Source organism: Enhydra lutris, unplaced genomic scaffold, assembly GCF_002288905.1.
Source record: "Enhydra lutris kenyoni isolate GAN:26980312 unplaced genomic scaffold, ASM228890v2 scaffoldscaffold4, whole genome shotgun sequence".
Classification (NCBI taxonomy): Eukaryota; Metazoa; Chordata; class Mammalia; order Carnivora; family Mustelidae; genus Enhydra; species Enhydra lutris.
In genome coordinates this window covers 11,129,920-11,144,842 of record NW_019154088.1, presented here as the reverse complement: position 1 = coordinate 11,144,842, position 14,923 = coordinate 11,129,920, and the positions used below count along the sequence as shown (strand labels likewise).

General features: G+C 39.7%; 1 protein-coding gene across 3 annotated transcripts in view; it reads left to right on the top strand.

Moving 5' to 3' along the window:
* Positions 1 to 14,923, top strand: part of LOC111158865 (zinc finger protein 106) — a 66,898-nt gene that overhangs the window by 28,231 nt on the left and 23,744 nt on the right. For all 3 annotated transcript variants that reach the window (XM_022521168.1, XM_022521178.1, XM_022521172.1), the window contains exons 4-6: positions 5,553 to 5,753; positions 8,922 to 11,096; positions 12,310 to 12,943. In XM_022521168.1, the coding sequence (XP_022376876.1) occupies positions 5,553 to 5,753; positions 8,922 to 11,096; positions 12,310 to 12,943 (3,010 nt within the window). The remainder of the gene's footprint in view (positions 1 to 5,552; positions 5,754 to 8,921; positions 11,097 to 12,309; positions 12,944 to 14,923) is intronic.

Here is a 14,923-nt window from a genome sequence, read left to right as displayed (position 1 = left end):
TGGAGACAGTATGGAACAAAGAAACATTGGGAAACTGAGAAATATTAATTTTACTTTATTGCATGAATAATAGATATAAGCTTTAATCATGATGCCAGACTAAGTAATTTGAAGTTATTTGTATTTAAAGTAATACAGTTTTAGATTGTGTGGGCAAATTAATATGTTAGTAAACTTTCAGCGAGTATTTAGCATATTTGTGGAATTTTTCTGTGGTCTCAGGACCTTACTATGTGAAGGTTAGGTCTTAGCAGCAGCATAAAAGAGGCTTTCATTCAGATTTAGTTTGGAGAATCCTTGTCATAATACCTTGAATACATATGATCTTTAACTCATTATCATTGGAAACCTATGAAATAGTCAACCTTTAATTCTCTAAATGGGTATTATCTTAATTACTTAGGCCATTTCCAGCAGATTTCCTGTTGGAATTCACCTTTTTCTGGGCTCTTTACCTGCCACCTGACTGTATTATAAATCAAATGAAATATATGAGGTCAGTAAATCTAGTTGTTAGGAGACAGGCCACTTTTATTCCAAGATTAATGCCTTATTTTCTCCATACATCCACTAGTCAGCTATTTAAAAATGTTAAAAAGATGTTCTGATTACTTAAGATTCATGTTCATAATGAAGACAGAATTAATTGTATAAAGTAAAAAAGATAGAAGTCCTCTCAGTCCTATATGCCCCAACCCCCAGTCCTGTTCCATTCTTACAGGAACGTCAACAGTTTGGTCCAAACTCTTTCTGTATGTGTATACATAGATTTCTGTTTCTATATAGACACATTTAGTCTTGTCTTATTAACATAACTGAGCTACATGCCATAACTTTTTTCCTCTCTCTACCCCTCAGGTTAACTGTACCCTGGAGATTGTGTGTATCATTTTCAGTTTTTTGGAGCACAGTTAAATGATCAAGGAGAAAGCATTTAGAAGCCTCCGAGCTGACAATAAAAATGTCAACCTTAGCATCCAAACTCATTTTATTTAGAGGGGAGTACTTTGCACTTGGCTTACTTGTAGTTTAGATACGGTACGAACAGGTTTTCTATGGTTTCCTGGCCTATAATAAATTATAAGCATGAGGGCAAAGCAAGTAGCAAGGAAAAACAACTGACAAAACTATAAAAAACAAGATCTCAAAAATCATTTACTTACTTGGAGCACTTACTGTAGTGACAGACGGTGATCACTAGTTTGTGCTATAGGGACAAATAATTACTGGTCATCATTTTTCCTTCCTCTCATCAGTTTGTGATTATTTTCTGTGGAATTCATGTTTAATTACTGCTTTTTGATGTTAAAGTTTTCTGTTTCTCTTTATATTTGTATCACTCTAATTTTCAGCTGTGATCTGGTTAAGGAATTTAAAGAGCATATTTTTAAGGTTTAGAATACAAATTTGAGAAAAAACTTCCTTTTTATTTTAATTAAATTTATTTTTATTTCAGTAAGAAATTTTCTTATTTGGTTCATAATTTTGGACATCTGGAACATTTCTCTCTTTTTTCCTGTGTACTTATTCAGATGTGTGGCCTGTTTTTACAGATAAATGCTATTAAAAGGACACAAACCTTTCTTTATCGACCAGCTGTTGTGGTATAGTTAGAGCAAGCTTAATAAAGAAAAGCTTATGAGTAGAATATCTTAAGGCTTTGCCTTCCACACATGAGAGGAAATTGTGTGGTAACAGGATGAAGTTAATTTGGGCCCTCCTTTAAATGTCCTGAGGACAGTTTTTGCCTTTATTAGTCAAGAAGTAAAGCAGTACATGTTCCCCAGTAATTACTTTATATAGTAATACAAAGCAGTAAATATTTTAACTGGTTATTGATAGAGAATTAGAAAGTAGCATCATTAAAATATTATTTAATTTGCCATTTACTTTTTAAATATGTGGTTTCCCTAACATCATACATAGAAGCATGAATGCCTGTTGCATGTAGAACAGGTAATACACTTTCCTCCAGACACGGACACATTTCGGTTATAAGAGATGTGGTTGTCCTAATCCATTCTTTCCCTGTATAAATGTGAGTTCTCTCTTTTCTCATTTTGACATTTCTTGTAAAGATTCTCTCTCTTTTTAAACTAGAATTCATTTATGTTACACTTACTGCCTTTACTCTTGTGCGCCAGATCTCTTTAGGTGTTTTTCTATTAAATATAACTTTAGAGGGTGCCTGGGTGGCTCAGAGGGTTAAGCCTCTGCCTTCAGCTCGGGTCATGATCTCAGGGTCCTGGGATCGAGCCCCCAGTCGGGCTCTCTGCTTGGCGAGGAGCCTGCTTCCAACTCTCTCTCTCTCTGCCTGCCTCTCTGCCTACTGGTGATCTCTCTCTGTCAAATAAATAAAATCTTAAAAAAAAAAAAAAATATATATATATATATATATATATATATATATACCTTTAGAGCTCTGGTTAATATCCTTTCTTACAAGGAAAGCACATATGTTTTAAAAATCTGTGTTTGGGTATTTGTTACATATCCAACATATGCCTGTGCTTTGGGGATTGCAGAGTGTGTGGGTTTATGATTATGGATGTTTATTTTTAACAGAGTTAAATATTGTCTACACCGCATTCCTTAATATTTTAAACAGTGTGGTCTTCTAGTTATATCTGTAAAGGGAGAGGGATTTTGGTGGTTTGAACATAAGAAAAATTTTTTGCATTTTAGAAGGGTATAAGCAGGAATTTTATTTAAGAATGCCTTTAGGAAAGATGTCCTTGGGACTGCAATATATGGTTTAGAGTTCTCTAAGTTTTTATGTAGAAAAGTGGACTAAAACATTTTCCATAGTTTTAGACCTTAAAGCCAAAAAGATTTTCTAACCAGAAAATACAGTTGATTTGAATTTTCTTTTTAACTTTATGTTTTACATTAAAAATAATTTTTTTAAAAGATCTTATTTATTTCTTTGACAGAGACAGATCACAAGTAGGCGGAGAGGCAGGCAGAGAGAGGAGGAAGCAGGCTCCCTGCTGAGCAGAGAGCCTGATGTGGGGCTCGATCCCAGGACCCTGAGATCATGACCTGAGCTGAAAACAGAGGCTTGTCCCCGTGAGCCACCCAGGTGCCCCTAAAAATAATTTTTTAAGTGAAGTGTAGTTGACACACTGTTACATTAGTTTTAGGTGCAAGACATAATGATACAACACCCTGCACGTTAGGCTGTGCTCACCACAAGTATGATTTGATTTTTTATGATAGTGTAAACCATCTGTTCTGAGTTAGTTGCAGTTTTCAGACTCTTCCAATGCTGGGCAGATTTATACTGATTTTTAACTTCTTTTTGTGTTACCTTGAGAAAAGATTTCTGTTACAAGTAAACACTTCATATGAACTACCATAATTCTGAGGGAAGAGTAGGGGTATCCTTGGCAAACTGGAGGAATTTGAGGATTATTCTTTAGTGGAAAATGATCAGTGAAATAATAGATTTAAGCTTTTTGGAGGATTAGAATGAACTAGAATATTGATATACAGGTTAATAAGATAATGAGGTGTTTGAGGATTCCCTGATCAGAATTCGTTAAATGAATCTTAATATCAGAGACTGTATTGTATCCAGAGCATTTGAGGTTACAAATTTCAAAAAAGTTAACAACTTAGGAATTTTCTCCATTTTTCTGAGGTATTTTCCATGATTCTTACAAGGTGAAAATCTTTTAATTTTTTTTTGGAAAGATTTTATTTGTTTTTTCATGAGAAACAGACAGAGAGGAAGGCAGAGGCAGGGGGAGAAGCAGGCTCGCGGGACTCAATTCCAGGACTCTGGCATCATGACCTGAGTGGAAGGCAGACGCTTAACCCGTTAACTGAGCCATCCAGGCGTCCACGTTTTGTTTTAATTTACTGGCTATTATTTCTACTTTGTCATGCTAGACAACTGTAACCATATAGTTAGCGTGATGCCCAGAATTTAGTAGGTATTCAGCAAGTTTTTTTGTTTTTGTTTTTTTTTAATGAATGATCAGGTCATCAATAATAGAAACCATCTTTTGGTAAATGAAGTGCTCAGTTTTGAGGTTCTCTTCTGGTTAATTGATGTGAATTCCACTGTGTCTTTTTAGATATATGTGAGGGGAAGAAGGAACAGTGTAGTGCATGTGTGTTTGTGTATGTGTATCTGTCTTATCAAAGACAGCATGTCTTTTTGTGTTGATTTTTTTTTTTTTTTAAGATTAGCGTAATGGGGAGAGAACCTTAGCAGTAGAGAAAGCATCAACTTAAATCTTCTACGTAACTACCCTTACCATTGTTTTTCTTGCATTTCCTGGTTACCTCCAATAACTGTTCCTCCTTCATGCTTTTCTTTTTTTTTTTTAATTTGCTTTTAGCTGAAAATGGTATTTAAGTTGGTGGCTTAGGTTACCTAGAAGAGTTACTCGTTTTTCCTGGGTGTCTCTCAAGTATCCATGGGATATACATTGTAGTTAGCTTCTGTTGGTAAAATAAATAAATGAGTGAGTGAATGAAAAATAGATATTGGCATAGGAAATGCAAAAATATCACTAGTGTAAACCCAAGAGAAGTGATACAGAGTTAAGCCCACTGAGCCATTATTGAATGGCTGTTACTGTCTGTTCATCACACTCATGGCCACAGTGTTCACATGTTTCCCATGGCTGCACAGACAGCTGAACCAATCAAGGGATTTCGGGAAGCTAAAAAAGCTGTTAAGTCATTCATCTACTACAGCTCTGGGTGTTGATTTTGGCTTCTTAAACTGGGCAAGTATGAGATTTACTATTGACTGTGTAAAGTAAAAGGGAAAAAAAAAATCTGCTCAGTTTCTTTCTGAACTTAGAACCCGGTTTTGCTTCTCTCTGAACTTTTGCATTTTCTGAAACTTGAGAAAAACCATTTGCCTAGCACAGCTGTTAACTTCCTACAATTGAAATGCTTTCCATTCCCTTTTAAATAAGCCCTTCTGAAGCAGAATGTAGGTCACATGTATCATACAGACCAAAAAAGTCTGCTGAGCTGACTCTTGTCATTTGCCCTGGGGTCCGGAATCTTCACATTCCAGGCAGAGCTCCCGTTGTTCCGATTTAGCTGCACGTTGGGATTGGCTAGGCTGCCTACCCTTCTCTCCACCCCTTAACTGTCACTGGGAGAAAGCTCTTGAGCCTGGGATAAAATGTTAGTGCTGTCACCAGGCTCCTGAGTGCAGCTGGCATCATGGGTGTGCTCTAGAGCAACTTCTGTTTGCTCTGAGCCCCCTGCCCTGCCTCCCCTTTCACCATGTTTCCTCTGGCAAGATTTTAAGTACAGCAATTCAAGAAGATTTCTCCTCCTAAACTACAGTATTCTGAAGTGTGTTGCCTCTTGATTGCTGGAAAAGAATCTTAACAATCATTTCAAAAATAACTTACGAACAAACTTACTAAAAGTGATGAAAGGAGCATTGAAATTGATTAGCACTAATCTTTCACTGTGCCAAAGTGTGCGGTGTTTTTCAGAGGAAACCGTAAGAGATCTGTTGAGTGTGCCATGCCAGTGGGGAGAATTGAATGTCCTTCATCTCCCTCTTTCCCTAGGGACAGTAGTCATGAGTGCCGAGTGTGTGGGGTCACAGAAGTGGGTCTTTCTGCATATGCAAAGCACATTTCTAGCCAGTTGCACAAAGATAATGTGGATGCCCAGGAAAGAGAAGATGATGGAAAGGGAGAAGAAGAGGAAGAAGATTATTTTGACAAGGAACTCGTTCAGTTAATAAAACAAAGGAAAGAACAAAGTCGGTAAGTAATGATTTTGATTTTTAAAAAGGCTGTCAGAAATAGGATATAATAGAGAATACATTTTCCATCTCTATACTTTTCAGCCTGTAGCTTTGAGACTTACCTTCATTGCAAAGGGTAGCTTGAGGTTGCTGTCTTATGCATAAAAGGTCAGTGGAATCCTTCCTTGAACTACTGTACTGTCTGTTTTTAAAAAAACGAACTCGGGAAAAAAAACAAACAAACTCAGTATTGCCTCTCTATAAAAATTAGCTACAGGTGCAAAATATCTGAAATTTTTATTGTGTTGATAACTATGTATATAACTGTTTTTGTTGGTTCCAATTTTTTTTGGACACCAGTGAGCTATTTTATTTAGTATCCAAAATTTCTAGTGGAAATGTATTAGTGTAGTATTTCTTATTACATTCATTAGGTAAAAATGTTTTGCCTAATATGAATTAACATGGTGCTTCTACCAAATTTGATTTATCCTTTATAATTTAGTGCTTCAGTAAATATTTATTGAATAAATTTGTATTTTAAGTATTTTACAGTGCCAAAATCAATATAAGTTTTCCAGCTTGTACTGTGTAATTTGATACCTACATCTATAATTCAGGTATTAGGCTTTTGTATTTTTGCATTACTGAGTTGTGATCTAAAGAGTTTAATTAACGAAGCAGAAATTTTCAGATTTCTTTTTCTTTTCAGTGAAGGAAAGAGCTGGTTAAGTGGTTGGATAACTTTTTAAAGTCTTAGACTATAATAAACATTACAAATTCTAAAATCAAATTTCGTTTTTTTAATTTTAAAGATTCTTTTTGAATACTAGTTTTATTTGGTATATACTTCATTTTTGGTTAGAGGTTTAGCATAAAAAGTAGTTTTTCACTGTACATGCTGCAGGTGTTTTGAATAAGTGTTTTGAATAAGGAGACTTTCTTAGTCTCAAAATGTCATAACAGCATGGTTCTTAAACCCCTTTAGTTGCTTTAGTCCTTCAAATGACATTGATACTATTTTCAGTATTGCTATAGTTTACTCGTTTTAAGGCTGTTGTAAGTCTCAAAGAGACTAACATTTATTTTTTCCTTACACACTTGTGCCATTATTAGCTTATCTGTATAGATGACTAAAATTAAGTCAGATACAGCTTATCTATATAGATGACTAAAATTAAGTCAGAAGGTAAAAGAGCTTCTCAGTAAATTAGACATTTATATCATAGTAAATATTCTTTGAATATTCTGATAGCCTTCTTTGGTGATTTGTATATAGTCATCTACTTATTTCTGTAGGAAGTTTTTTTTTTTTTTCTTTTTTCCTTCCTGAGGTTTTTTGATGTAGGTTGCTTTTTCTGGGCTATGGATTTGGCTGCATGCTGTTGTTCCCTTGATCTAGCTAATTCAGGGCCATCTAGGAATTCTACTTTGTGACAGATTTATTGCCCGATTCTCTCATTTCTGGATCCCATAAGTGCAGCCAAGTCAGCCATCCAGTCTCCTTGGATGTCAAAAGTTGTATACTGCTTAGAAACAAAAGAGAAAAACGATTTGGTCAATGGTGCTACAAAAATCCTGCACATGTCTGTAATAACACTTGTCACCTGGGGACTTAGGGTCTCCTGTCTAGAAATGGTTGTGATTCATAATGTCAGTCGATGTTTGAACTTTGAGGTGAATTAACATTTAGTTCCATCTTGTGAAAAAGGAAGAAATTCAAAATTTCCAAAATCTTAGAGACATTAGAAGCTTTTAGAACCAGTTCAAGTTAGTATTGCGTTTAAGTCCGATTAAGAGGAGTGAGCCCAACAGCAAAAACTTAGTTTAGGGATTTCCAGTCTCTCTGAGCTGCAGCGGAGAAGCATGTAGATGCTAGAGTCAGACTGCCAAGGTCCACTTCTCCACCGTGCTGCTGCCTGGCTGTCTTACTCTGGGTAAGCTACTCAGCCTCTCCAGTGCTCGGTTTCCTCATCCAAAAGGTAGGAATAAGAAGAATGGCTTCAGGGCCGTGAAAACTCAGTGAGATTCTCTATATGAAGTGCTTCAGAGGCCTGACAGTTGGTCGGTCCTCAGTATGTTTTAGCTGCTATTACTCTGTGTTTCGAGCACTCACCGCACGCTAAGCCCTATGCCAGGCGCACCATGGGCAGTCTGTAGAGGAAAGTGGTTTTACATCTATTCCTGTGATGGTGACTTAGAATTACCCACGTGTCTGGGGACTCCATGGCTAACACGAATAGTTGAAACAGCTGCAGCTTTATAAAGCCCTCCAGCTCACTGAGCTCCTTATAGCACTGATTGCGGGCGCTGCTTATTCGGTGTGTGCTATTTTACTCCTCTGTTTGTGATCTCACTTTCTCAGCTAGGCTGTAAGCCTTTCAGGAATGGGAACTATACATAAGAGTTCTCTTCTGCTCCAAACAGTCATTGGATGTGTGCTTGGTAAAGTGTTTATTAATGAAGGTGATGATGCAAAGTGAGATCTTAGCATTTAAAATAGGTTAAGAAACTGGGTTTTTTTTTTTTTTTAAGATTTTATTTATTTATTTGACAGAGATCACAAGTGGGCAGAGAGGCAGGCAGAGAGAGAAGGAGAAGCAGGCTCCCCGCTGAGCAGAGAGCCCGACACAGGGCTCGATCCCAGGACCCTGGGACCATGACTTGAGCCAAAGGCAGAGGCTTCAACCCACTGAGCCACCCAGGCGCCCCAAGAAACTGGGTTTTTGAGAAAGAACCTACAACTGCAAAAATCCACAGTATTAAGAGCAGCTGAACTTAAATTGTATTAACTCTGATAACTAGCCAAAGCCACACATATAATTGTGCTTCTTTTCAGAAAGGGGCATAATGTAAAAACAGTAATTGGATGACAGGGACAAAAGTCCCAGAACCTGCTAAGAAAAATAGGAGCAGGAAAAGGTGGATAGTATAAATGTGTTAGATTTTTAACATTTCTGAGGTGATAGCAGAAACAAGATAACGTTTAATGTCTAAACCAATGGTGAAAAAAAAGTTGAGCTGTATTAAAGATAGGAAAGCAGCCACTGTTAGAAATAAAAATAGACTCTATTATATATTCTAAGTAACTGAGGAGATAGGTAGTGGGGAAGTTTGATGTGCTCTGCCTCTAAAGGAAGCGTGATCATTTCTTTATATCTCTAATGGAAAACTGTTTCTCTTCCAGACAAGATGAACCTTCCAACAGCAACCAAGAAATAAACTCTGACGACAGGCGACCCCAGTGGAGACGAGAAGACCGAATCCCTTACCAAGACAGAGAGAGCTACAGTCAGCCCGCATGGCACCATCGTGGACCTCCTCAGCGAGACTGGAAGTGGGAGAAAGATGGCTTTAATAATACTAGGAAAAACAACTTTCCACATTCTTTGAGGAATAATGGTGGACCAAGAGGCTGCTCTGGGTGGCATAAGGGTGTTGCAGGAGCCTCCTCAGCTTGGTTTCACAACCATAGTAATTCTGGAGGTGGTTGGCATCCAAATAGTGGAACGGTAGATTGGAGTCATAATGGTACAGGAAGGAATTCCGGTTGGCATTCTGAAGGAACAGGTGGCTTTTCCAGTTGGCATATGAATAGCAGCAACGGAAACTGGAAATCCAGTGTACGTAGTACAAATAGTTGGAATTATAGTGGCCCGGGAGACAAATTTCCAGCAGGCAGAAACAGAAATCCTAACTGTCAGATGGAAGACCTTGCTATGCTGTGGAACAAGAAATCTAAGTCCAACAAATACAGTCAGGAGAGATACAGTTGGCAGCGGCAAGAAAGTGACAAAGTTGGTACGGCTGCCGCATATAGAGGTCCTTCGGAAGGATTTACAAGTGATAAGTTTCCTTCAGAAGGCTTACTCAACTTCAATTTTGAGCAGCTGGAAAGCAAAACTTCTAAACAAACAGATCCCATAGCTTCCAAAATGGGTGGGAAGAATGGCAGTATAGGGAGGGACAAGCTCCATCGCTGGACTCCTTACCCTTCCCAGAAGACTCTGGAATTACAATCAGGAATGAAGGAAGTCCTTGGTAACAAGGCAGAAGTGATAGAGAAGCCTTTCTTTGACTTCAGCTTGACAACTACAGGAACACCAGAGCCCCAGACTGACGAAACAAAGAATTCCCCAGCGCTGAAAACACAAAAAGAAACACAGAGTGGATCCCTTACTCAGAAGGCCCCTTCTGACTGCATTGCTTCTTACGAGGCGGTGAGGGATTTCCCCATTACAGAAAAGCACGAACAAGAGCCTCACTTAAGTAAGATGCCGTCGCTAAAATCCGCACTCCTTCCAATTCCAGTCACCAAGTCAGTTCCTCAAAAGCCAGATTTAAAGAATCCCTCAAAAAACACCAAAACAAATTCTTTTTTTCCTGGAGAACACTCCAATCCCTTGAACAAACCCACTATGGAAGACAGTCCTGGGTCTTACATAACCAAACTGCGAAGTTCATGTCCTCATGTCTTAAAAGGGAATAAAGGTACATTTGGCACTCAGAGAGAACCTGACGAAAATTTCAGTGATACATTACAAAAAGCCAAAGAGGTGCTACAGTGTCATGAGTCATTGCAAAACCCACTTCTTGGCACTTCTAAAAGGACCAGGAACTTTGCAAAAGCAAGTAGGAATGTTGAAGAGTCTGAAAAAGGATCTTTGAAGATAGAGTTTCAAGTACACACGCTCGAAGATGAAAGCGATGGGGAGCTCTCTGACACGGAAAAGCATGGATCAAAAATTGGAACCTTGGGCTCTGCCACTACAGAAATGTTATCCTGCAGCACTCACATCGCTGATGAGAAAGAGGGGGATGACCCAAACGTGAAAACATGCAAAAAACTCTCCACCAATTCATGTACAGCTCATCCGAAAGAACCTGAGTTGCAAATGGCCTCTGCAGCCAGTCCATCCTCTGGCTTACTGCTGGACCTGAAGACGTCTCTAGAAGATGCACAGGTGGATGACCCCATTAAATCTCACGTATCTTACGAAACAGAAGGTTTTGAGAGCGCTAGCTTGGATGCAGAGCTCCAGAAAAATGATCTAGGTCAGTCCTCAGGCCCTCTTCTGCCTGAACTCAGTAAGCTTGGCTTTCCTGCCTCTCTCCAGAGAGATCTAACCCGGCATATTAGTTTGAAGAGCAAAACTGGAGCACACCTTCCCGAGCCAAATCTCAATAGTGCTCGCCGCATTCGCAACATCAGTGGTCATCGAAAGGGTGAGACAGAGAAGGAATCTGGGCTCAAGCCAACCCTTCGACAGATTCTCAATGCATCTCGGAGAAACGTCAACTGGGAACAGGTCATCCAGCAAGTAACCAAGAAGAAGCAAGAGCTTGGCAAAGGCTTGCCCAGGTGTGTACCTCTTTTTAGTATCCCATTTCTCTTTCTTTTAAACTCATCCTTTGACCCTGGTCAAGGGAATTCTACTTACTAATTAAATGTTTGTAAGAAATAAATGTTGCAGATGCCTGGTTGGAGTATCAAAGAGCAATTGCTACTCTGTAACAATAGCAATAGAGTGTTTCCTGCCAGGGAGTTCAGGTCACAAAGAAGCACATCAGCCTCTAAGGAATGAGATGGGGATGCACAAAAACTGATCAGAAATCCATCACTTTAGCTACAGGGGCCAGAGAGTGACAGCATAAGAGAGTGTATCTGTGGATCTGTATCTATCTCTCACTCTTTTTTTTTTTTTTTTAAAGATTTTATTTATTTATTTGACAGACAGAGATCACTAGTAGGCAGAGAGGCAGGCAGAGAGAGAGGGGTAAACGGGCTCTCTGCTCTGCAGAGAGCCCGATGCGAGGCTCGATCCCAGGACCCTGGGATCATGACCTGAGCCGAAGGCAGAGGCTTTAACCCACTGAGCCACCCAGGTGCCCCTCTACTTCTCACTCTTAATGAGCGGTGTTTTTAAGTGTCACTATCTTGTTACCTATAAACCGTTACCCTTCTGTATATACTCTGGGCGTTGTATTTGTGATCACAAAATACTTGCTCTTAAGTATTGTGGTATTCCTAGGTGGAGGAGCTAGACTTTTCTGAACGGTAAAGCAGCATTCAACATAGGTTTGCTGTGTGAAAATCGGCCCGCTGTATTATAATTATACAGCCCTTCAGGCTCAATTTTTATCCCTGTTGAAATAGCATATTTATTGTGCACCTTTTCCATCACTCGAATATTGAGATTTTAAAGTTCTTGTTCTTAGCCTAGTGCCTGGCACTCGTGAATGCTCAATAAATATTTTTGTTTGTTTGGCTCAGACTTATGAGCTGTTTAAAAATTTTTTGTTGTTGGTTCAGAAAAACTCCAAACTAATAAAACTCCGAATTTTTACTTCCTCAAATGTATTTTCATAACTGGGCACAAATCTCCAATTTAGTACTGGTTACATGGTAGTACTTACGGATGGTTATTTACTTTGCGTCTGGAACACTTACTAGACTGTGAGCTTCTTGAGGGCAGAAACCATCTTACGTATATTTGTAATCTCATTAAGTGGTGCCCCCTCTCCCCTAACCATGTGTGATTTGCGGGGCTTTTTCTTTGTTTTTTTTCCTGAAGGTTTGGCATAGAAATGGTGCCCTTAGTTCAAAATGAACAAGAGGTCTTGGATTTGGATGGGGAGCCTGATCTGTCCAATCTAGAAGGATTCCAGTGGGAAGGCATTTCCATTTCTTCATCTCCTGGCCTGGCCAGGAAGCGAAGCCTCTCTGAGAGCAGCGTGATCATGGACAGAGCTCCTTCTGTGTATAGCTTCTTCAGTGAGGAAGGTACAGGTAAAGAAAATGAGCCCCAGCAGATTTTTTCACCTAGTAACTCTTTGAGGGCTGCCCAGAGTCAGACAACAACCATGGGCCTTAAGCAGGAAGTGACACCTGTGGCTGCCTCGCTCAGAACAGGTGAAAGGGCTGACAATGTCGCGAGTCCAAGGCGACATAGTGCGCAGTTGTCTTCTGACCGAATGATACCTTTGATGCACTTGGCCAAAGACCTGAACAGCCAGGAGAGTTCTACGCCATCTTCAGAGAACCAGAATACCCAGGAGAGTAATGGAGAAGGAAACTCGTTATCATCAAATACATCCTCAGCCCTCGGAATCTCCAGTTTGGCAGACGCAGCCACAGACAGTAGCTGTACCTCTGGGGCTGAACAGAACGACGGCCAGAGTGTGCGGAAGAAACGAAGAGCCACTGGCGTGAGTATGATTGCCCATGCTGGTTGTAGGGCATTTCATGGGGTGACTTGGCTGTTATAGGAAAGATTTAACTGTTTAATTTTCTCTGGGTAGCTGGGCTCCCTCTGCTTCCTGCTCTGACATAGGTTTGTGAGGCTCCTACTTTCATGTTCTTATCCTATTTGTGTCTTTCACTGAGTAATTCTACTAAGTGAGATGTCATCAAATATGAATGTATAGTACTAGGAAAATATGAAGTCATCTCTAAAACTAGTCTCCAAGCCGGTGATTCTTTGTATCACCTGACTAAGGAGTAAGCCACGTCTTCAGCTATAACCCTGTTTTCACCATGCATTCTGAACTGCTGCTCAAGAAAGGCACTCTAGTGTTGCATTTGTAGGCCGTGAGTGCTTGTTAGACCCAGGACCGTTGGGCTCAACGCTAAGGTAGTTTTCATACTACTAGAGTGCGTCTATATGAACAGAGTCTTAGAAATATTTTTAGTCTCTGTTACTCAGTGTTTTGTACCTCACATACCCAGCTTGGCCCTTTCAGAAGCCATTCCTTAACTGACACTACTTCTCTTCTGTCATCTCTGTCGCTAATACGGCCTAACCCTTTCAGGAACCCTTTCTGAAAAGAAGAAAGTTATTGGTAGTGATACAGTCTGGAATGTGACACTGGGAGAAAATGGGCTATGTCCTTTATTTTTTATTTATTTTTATTTTTAAATTTTATTTTTTTCACCTTCCATTTTTTTGTGTTTGCATTTTTTCCCATTTTTAAATTTAAATTCGGTTAATTAATGTGTAATGTATTATTGGTTTCAGAGGTAGAGGTCAGTGATTCATTGGTCTTACATAATACCCAGTGCTCATTACATCACATGCCCTCCTTAATTAAGGGGCTGAGGTAGTAAAGCAGAGTAGTTAAGGGCTTGGCTTGTAGACCTGGGTTCAAATCCCACTTTGCTTTGCTCCTTTGAGTTGAACACTGTAGTGACATTGTTCAATGAAAGTTTGTACTGTAACAAAGCTCATATCTAAGGGCTTGTCATGTAGACTGTGTAGCTTTTTGTTGTAAAGATTCTGTTGCAAAGATTTCCTAGTAAAGTAGAAACTGCCACAGTGAAATGAGGTATATGCATTGTTGGCTTTGTCCATACTTCTTTTTTTTTTTAAGGTCTTATTTATTTATTTGACAGAGATCACAAGTAGGCAGAGAGGCAGGCAGAGAGAGAGGGAGAGGGAAGCAGGCTCCCCGCTGAGCAGAGAGCCCGCCCGATGTGGGACTCAATCCCAGGACCCTGAGATCATGACCTGAGCCGAAGGCAGCGGCTTAACCCACTGAGCCACCCAGGTGCCCCGCTTTGTCTATACTTCTAACTATACTTTGTTTTACCAATGTGAAATGCTTTGCCTTAGCCCCAGTGCTTCACCACCTCTAGGATGCTAGGAAGGTGCTTGACCTCAGGTTCTATTCTGGGGGTTTTTTGTTTGTTTGTTTGTTTGTTTGTTTGTTTTTTAAAATTTTAATTGATTTTGGGTACCTGGGTGGCTCAGTGGGTTAAAGCCTCTGCCTTCGGCTCAGGTCATGGTCTCAGGGTCCTGGGATCGAGCCCCACATCATGCTCTCTGCTCAGCGGGGAGCCTGCTTCTCCCTCTCCCTGCCTGCATCTCTGTCTACTTGTGATCTCTCTCTCTATCAAATAAATAAATAAAATCTTAAAAAAAAAAGATTAAAAAAAGATTCTAATTGATTTAAAGGAGGGAAGGAGGGGGAGAGAGCTCAAGCTTGCGCACAAGCAGGAGGGACAGAAGGAGAGGGAGAGAGAATGCCCAGGCAGGCTCCATGCTGAGCACAGAGCCTGATGCAGGACACCGAGATCATGACCTGAGCTGAAACTTGAAGTTGGACGCCTAACCGACTGTGCCACCCAGGTGCCAAGTTTTTTAATCATGTACATTCAGTTAATTTTTGAGTTCAGACCTTGTGCATGAG